This window comes from Pieris brassicae, chromosome 6, assembly GCF_905147105.1.
Source record: "Pieris brassicae chromosome 6, ilPieBrab1.1, whole genome shotgun sequence".
Taxonomy (NCBI): domain Eukaryota; kingdom Metazoa; phylum Arthropoda; class Insecta; order Lepidoptera; family Pieridae; genus Pieris; species Pieris brassicae.
In genome coordinates, this window is record NC_059670.1 from 6,067,469 (window position 1) to 6,075,149 (window position 7,681).

A 7,681-nucleotide genomic window follows, 5' to 3' on the forward strand; every position below is an offset into this window, starting at 1 on the left:
ACACTAAAAAGTGGCTTACTTTTTATACTATAGATAAATAATTATCGTATCATCAATAAAATCCCCTGAAACAGAAAAACAACATGTATCCCAGGCTCCCGATGTTGTGAATTTTTTTTTAACGTGTCTGTGACTGTCTACTGAAATATACTTTTAAAATATTGTTTCATAATCTATATATAGCTGTAAACATAATAGTATTAACTTACCTGTAGTGCGGTATGATCTCCTGCGCAGCGAAGTGTGTGAGGTAGATCGCACGAACATTCGGCCGATGGTCGCGCACTAAGCTCTGGACAACGCCATTCCGCTACCGAATTCGATACCAGACACAGTAACGCGGGAACCATTAGCCACATTCTGAGGAGAGATGTACCATTTATTACTTATGATGATTGAAAAAGTTCTTGCCAGGTCTTGCTTTATTTTCAAACTTTTGACGTTTTTTGATAATATAACTATAAAAGGTTAAAATTGAAAACCCCCCCCCCCCCCCCCCTCCCAAGTCACAAGTAATTGTTTTAATAAATTAATTAATAATGCAGAAAATGGAAACTTAAATTGAGCTTTACGAACTGAACTCTATTACTCACTATGTTCTAAATTTAACCATAGTAACGGCAGGGAATACGGTTCTCAGTCGAATGTAATATCAGATAAATCTAAGAGGCTTTATGAATACTGTAGACACGTACTAGGAGTGCAAGTTTAAACATATTTTTGTTAGCTTTTCTCTTGGGTCTTTTAGATATATCAGACAACATTTAACCATAACCAACATATAAATCATAACCTATTTATAAGTTTTTTTATTTGTTAATGTTGCTTAATATATTATAAATAAACTAAAAATACAGAAATCACCAAAAACTTGCCTGAAATGCTACACCACAGTACAAATTTTAAATCCCTATAAAGCATGGAAGGCACGGCAACTAAAAATTTAAAATAGAAAATAAAGAAAAAACGAAACGAAAACATTACAACACACAAAAAACTTAGTATATTTATAAATGTATACTAACTGACCAGGTTAGCTTATGTTAGTAAAAACTTTAATATATTACACATGACATATTATATTCAGATTTCGTAAAGTAACGCGCTATCATGTCATATATCATGAGCTTATTTGCGTACTGCAAATAAACCAACCAACGAAAGCCAATTGAAAGAAACATAATAAGTTCGATCAATAACAAAGCGCTTCTTTCGACGCCGCCCGAACCCGCTAAGGCATTAATTCAATAAGAAGTAGGTAAACATCGGTTACAAGACATCTCAAATCTGTTCCGGTCATATTATGTGGTACTTGTAAAAGAATTGCCACTGCATTGCGTGTGGTTGCGACATAATGGGATATTTCCACTGAGTGACGGCCGGACGAATATTGTATGGGATAGGATGGAGGCATATAGAGGTTTAATTTTTATTTTATTAACGTGGTTTTTATGTTCTTTACAAAGTTTAGTATTTCGAAAACAGAAACTTAAAGTGAAATTTTACTAACATAAGCATCATGATTTTACAATGAATAAGTCATTTTTATAAGACTTGCAAGTTTTCATTTTCACGTTGTTTTAGATTGTTGTTATTTCCAATATCTCTCTAACTCTTTCTCATACAAATATATGTCCGTAAATATGTCAATTAGAGCAGTGTTGTCCTAGTGGCTTCAAAGTGCGACTTTCATCCCTAAAGTCGTAAGTTCGATCCCCGGATGTGCACCAACGGATTTTCTTTCTATGTGCTCATTTAACACTCGCTCGAACGGTGAAGGAAAACATCGTGAGGAAACCGACTTGCCGTAGTCGACGGCGTACGTCAGGCGCGGCAGCTATTTGCCTATAAGATTAACAAATGATCACGATACAGAGATCTGAGGCCCAGACCTGAAAATGTTGTAGCGCCATTGATTTATTTTTTTATTAAATAGGTCAATAAGTTCTAAATTAGCATCAAATTCTGATAGCGAACATGAAATTGCCGCTCTTGACTCCCGCCAATGGTCAATGGTCAATCTCTCGAGGCCACTGCTGCTTCAGGACAACACCAGACCTAGATCACTGGACAACAGACTTCTACCAAATTAGAGGTGATTGGCAATTGGAATGTCTAAGATCCACCAGACTCCCCGGACCTTGATCCAACAGATTACCAATTTTTCTTAATTTAGATAACTTCTTGCAAGGTATTAAGTTCAACTGTGATGGGGCAGTCGAAAACGCAAATATTTTATTGATTCCGGTCCGAATGTTTTTTAACAAAGGGATCAATGAACCTCATACAAGACGCCAATTTCATATGTATGGATGATGCGCGTAGGCTTGTAACTTACACGGTACAAGATGTACGGTGGGAATAATAGCAAATTGCAGGACCATTGATAACGCACGGTGACGGACGGACAATGCTCCGTCTTCGATCTGCATCTTGATGTATGACCTATTTTCATAGTTATATTCCCTGCCTTTCCAATTCACAGAATATACTTAATAATGAAAATAATAAATAGATGTACTCAATGTTACATTAATATCCCTGTGTCGCGTTTATTTTATATAACTATAGTTATCTGTACTACTCTATTGTAAATATCTACGAATAATATATAATATTTTATGGTAATTTCATTCTTTAATTTGCATATAGCAATCCAACTATTTGAATAATTATTTCTGACAATTTTAGATACGCTTGGTTTGTATATTCAAAACACGAATCATAATTGCTTCGAGTCCTTGATTTTTCAACAAAGAATGATGCCACAAATGTTCTTTACTGTGAAAAGGAGAATTTTATGGAAAAAAGTGCGTCTGTATTTTGGGGAAGTTAAATAGTTACTGTTAATAATATACAACTATTTTGTTTCTTAAATAGGTTTTCAAGTCTTTGTGATAGGTTATTTTCCATTATTGTTTATAAAGAAACTCACGTGTAAAATACATTTTAATAGGCTTCGAATAATCCTATTGTCTATGCCTACATTTAATATCTAGTCTACATATAATCCGATATTATATTTACTCGTCGGCTTAATTCTTTATGTTATTACGATGTTTAGGATACAAAAAATAATAAAAGTAGGCTAAGAGACGTAATTATGTTTCGATAAGTAAGCGTTGGTGAAGTTTAGATATTCCAGTGAATATTCAAAATCATACCAATTTATACTATAATTTATTTTATATTGTAATATATAATTTATTTGTAATTAAACCGAATTCCTATATGTCTATGGCATATTCGAATTTTAAACTGATCGCGATTTGAAGTTGAATTTTGGCAATTGATTTTCGATTATTTATTGTGTGTGAATACGTATGTAATATTTTGTATTACTATCTAAATTAAGTTAAGAAAATCTTTGGATAAATTTTATATTCTATGAATACAAAAGCAGTCTACCTCCTTTTCTATATATGTCTTGGCACTCAGCTAAATTGTGCGTCGCGTCAGGCTAGATTATATTTTCATTTTTTCTTGGAAAAAAACCTTAAACGACATGTACATGTGTAAACTCCGTTCATAAACGTTGCTGAAATAATGTATAAAAAAGATAACAACGTCTAAAATTTCACGTAGCGAAATTTTAATCTCATCCAACCGAGTACAATACAGTTACCCTACAAGCTCTGCACAATTGAATAAACATAATCATATCACTATATACAAACCCTGCGAGTACAATTTAGTAACACAAAGCACCAGAAAGACTTAATATTCCCTTTTAAGGCGACGTTTTTTGCACCAATTTATTTGGACCTACGGAAAACCGCCTATTCACACATTAAAACAATGAGAAAGGATTCATTTGAAATTGGAATCATTTATCAAAATAACTTGAGTGTTAGTAACAGGGGCTCATGTTTAAAAATTACCTCAAATCTAATTTTAATTTAGAATTATCAACCCAAGACTCGTATGAATATTCTTCATTTGAATCTCGGGTTCCTAAAGAATGTGTCCTTCGAAATTGAGTACCTCTAACTGATTATTCAAGGTCGTCTTCATACATTTAAGTATGAAACAAACATATTAACACATCAATAAAGCCGTATGCGACATTTAAATTTTTTTTTAATAAGGACTCTATTGACAATATATTTTAGTGTATAATTGATAAGTAAGGTAAAAAAACATTGAGTGCTGGGGCTGTTCTGCGGTATAATAGACTTCCATAAAGTATAAAAATTGCAGATAGCTTAATATTTAATTTAAGACTAAAAGACCCAGTTATCTACGTAAATGAAAGTCCACCCAAGTTCCACTTCGCTAATTCATCCTTTCAAGGATCATCAGTCATCGTGGGTCATTGAAGAGCTTCAGCTACGACGTGATAAATTGTATCTTTAGTATATAAGTTATTTGACATTTCTTATATTATTATGAGAATCAATGTCTCTAAACCTAGCCCATATATTCCGTACCTGATGCCGTTTTGTGGGTCCAAAATATTCCTTTAATGGTATCGAACGATAGAACCTGGAGCCAGTGCTTGAACACATCACGTAAGGCTTAAAAGTCACACACTCTTCATCACTTCTGTATACATGATACTGTATATTCTGATTTATAAAAACATATATTTTTTCTTATTTATTATGGTACTTCCCCTTAACTCCGCACGCAATGCGTACAATTACCTAAATTGGTAATGGTGGACTCTTGCCCACAGTTACTTGCACTTGCATCACGACCGCATCCACACACTAGGTAAATACCTCTTTTATTTAATATATATTTACCCGTTGCTTGGCCTTTATTTATTAGCAAATACTTCGTTTCATTCATAGGCATTTATCGACCACAGATTATTACGTAAAAATATTAATGCTTCTAAATTTACGTTACTGCCGGTTCTCAAATGTAGGGCGTAGGACGAGAAAAACTTACAAAAACTATCTCTTTTAAATCGCCAAGTTTTTTTGCGTACGTAACGTTAGCACCTGCCACCAATTATGCTCCTCATCACATGTCAAAGCATTTTATTACATATTTATTATTATGATTAAATTATATATAAATAACCCAATCACGGGGTTTTTTAAAGAAGCATTTACGTTGCTCTAGAAACAACACATTAACATGTAGTATCGAGGTGAGTCAAGCCACAAAAAAAGTAATACAGTCGTATCGCTACACAAAGTTTGTGCCAAAAATATTCAGTAAATTGTCATTATGGTACAAATTTAATCCTTTATTTTAATTCGTAACCGTTTTCGTATAGAGGTAAACATCTTTATCGATTACTAATTTACTAATAAATCTCCAATGTTGGAAGGAAAACTACTTTAATCATAATGATAGTATAAATATTCGATGCTGTTAATAAAAGCTCGTTAATAATAAAATTGTATTACTAGAGCAAACAGAGTTAAATCGCTGTTGTAAAAACGTTGGACTAATCCAAACATGTACTACGTTGACCATATTAATTTAAATTAATTATGAATGTTGCTCGTATCATGTAAAATGTTTTATATACATATATGTGATGTATAATTGATAAGTAATTTATGAGTATGGCTTTTTATCAGCGTCTCGTAGCGTATATACTCATAGTTCTTTGATTGGATTCCCGGCGAATCCAATTCCGAAATTCTCGTGTATGTAGGGCGGTAGGAACTAACCTTAAAATGTAAATTAAACGTAAAATAATACCAGTTATGTAATGGTGTGTATGTTATGTAGGTGTTAGAAAATTCGTAGCCATGAATTTATAAAAGTTATCGATACCAATACTAGATAAATAATATAATACTTTCCCAATTGTTGGTACATTTATAATCTTATAATCATTTCTAGATAGAATATATTATTTCTGCTGCTACTAGATGAATTTGCTGTAAATGTGTCAATCTCACCTTAAGAAATTTATGTCCCCGAAAACATATAAACCGATGTTTTATATAGAGTAGCAATGTGCATACTATGTAGAATTTTAAACCTTATTACAGGCCTGTAGTATCCATAACTGTGTTAAATGCTTTCTATATAAAGTATTTACACAATAACTGTAGTCGCACGACTTTCGAGTTATGCTTATTACACAATTAATATGAATTAACTTTTTTGTGTTTGTCAATGGTTGCAAAATGAAACATTGACGTGTTTCAAATAAGCTAAAAAACTTGAGACAGTACAGTGTAATAAATAAAATAACTTTTTCAAATAATTTATTAAAAGCGCTTTTTATTCCAAGTTTTATAATAACTATTAAAACTACACCACGGCATAAAACTAAATAGATTCGCTATATTACATATAATAAACTGTTTAGGAGCGATGCAAATAGACCCGTCTAGTCTCCGAATATGATTTTGTCCCATTCGGTGTCGAGACTCTTGGTCCGTGGGGTCCTAGCGCTAGAAGGTTGTTTAATGTGATAGCAAAAAGGTTACTCGATATCACAGGAGACCGAAGAGCTGGCAGCTACCTCGGACAAAGAATTATTCTAGTTATTCAAAGGGGAGACGCTACCAGTACCTTCGGAACCTTGCCTAAAGAGACTCTTTTAATAATATATTTTAGTTATATTTTAAGGTTAGTTATTGATTTTTGTTATATTAATTTATCTTAGTTGTGGGATTACTTTATATATGTTAATTATATTTGGTAATATTTCGTAGTTATACTTGAAAAAATCATAGACAATAAAGTCATTGATTGTCTGATGTCATTTAGACGATTATATGTTAGATAACAAATACACCTTAGTCGTTCGTGTGATACAGACCTTATCGTGTTCGTGGTCGCTGATTCCGCGTTTAATTGAGTTTCAAGTTTTTGCATCTCGAGCGGGCATTTTCATTATAGCCAACAATGCTCTGACGTATATGTTAAAATTTGTGACTGTATAGTATTATATTACATCGTTTAACAATTTTGTAATGTTTATATTCATTTTATTTATGTTAAAATTACGATGCGAAGTGTTTCATGTTTAAAACAACACGCTCCAATATAAACAATAAGTCTTTTCCATTTCAGATATAGTTTTGTAAATTATGTTACTATGTAAAAGCAGGCTGATGTCGTTGGGTTCGATCTCCAACCGTGCACTAATGGACTATGTCTATGTCCACATTTTTTATTATAGGAAAATATCGTGAGAAATGACGACACCTACTTGCCTATTAGTGAAAAGAAATGATTACGAAACAAAAAAATTGAGCCTCAGACCTAAAAGGTTGGCCATGTGAAATGGGAAAATGTTGTGAACACTTGAACTTACCTTTTTTAACCTCGGCTCAATTAATGAAATCGCTTACAGTACTTTTAATTTGTCTACCATTCCCTATTCACGTTCCCGCCAAAACTTAATTAGGAATGACGTAAACCATAGAATATCACAATATACCTATAGTTAATTTTGGTATTTTTTTACCATTGGTTGTGGATGTAGCAAAAAAGAAATTATGTATTTTTTTTTTAATTATAACTTATAATACTATAATAACGATTATAAACATAACACAATAATGAGGCGTACGTACAATTACCACAAAGGCTGCTTGAGGATTGTTTTTCTGCTATGATTATACAGGTGTCATAACATCCAATGGATATATGAACAGCGCTCCTGATCCCAATGAGTTGCAATATCACCGCTACGCATATTGGGAGAACTATATCGAACTTGCTGGAAAACGTTCTTTCGTTATTATTGTTGCTTGGA

At 32.7% G+C, this 7,681-nt stretch overlaps 1 protein-coding gene across 1 annotated transcript in view; it reads right to left on the reverse strand.

Annotated features, from left to right (window-relative positions):
• Window positions 1-7,681, reverse strand: part of LOC123711001 — a 73,144-nt gene that overhangs the window by 20,396 nt on the left and 45,067 nt on the right. The window contains exon 2 of the mRNA XM_045663377.1: window positions 210-360. Within this exon, the coding sequence (XP_045519333.1) occupies window positions 210-359 (150 nt within the window). The 5' untranslated portion in view covers window position 360. The remainder of the gene's footprint in view (window positions 1-209; window positions 361-7,681) is intronic.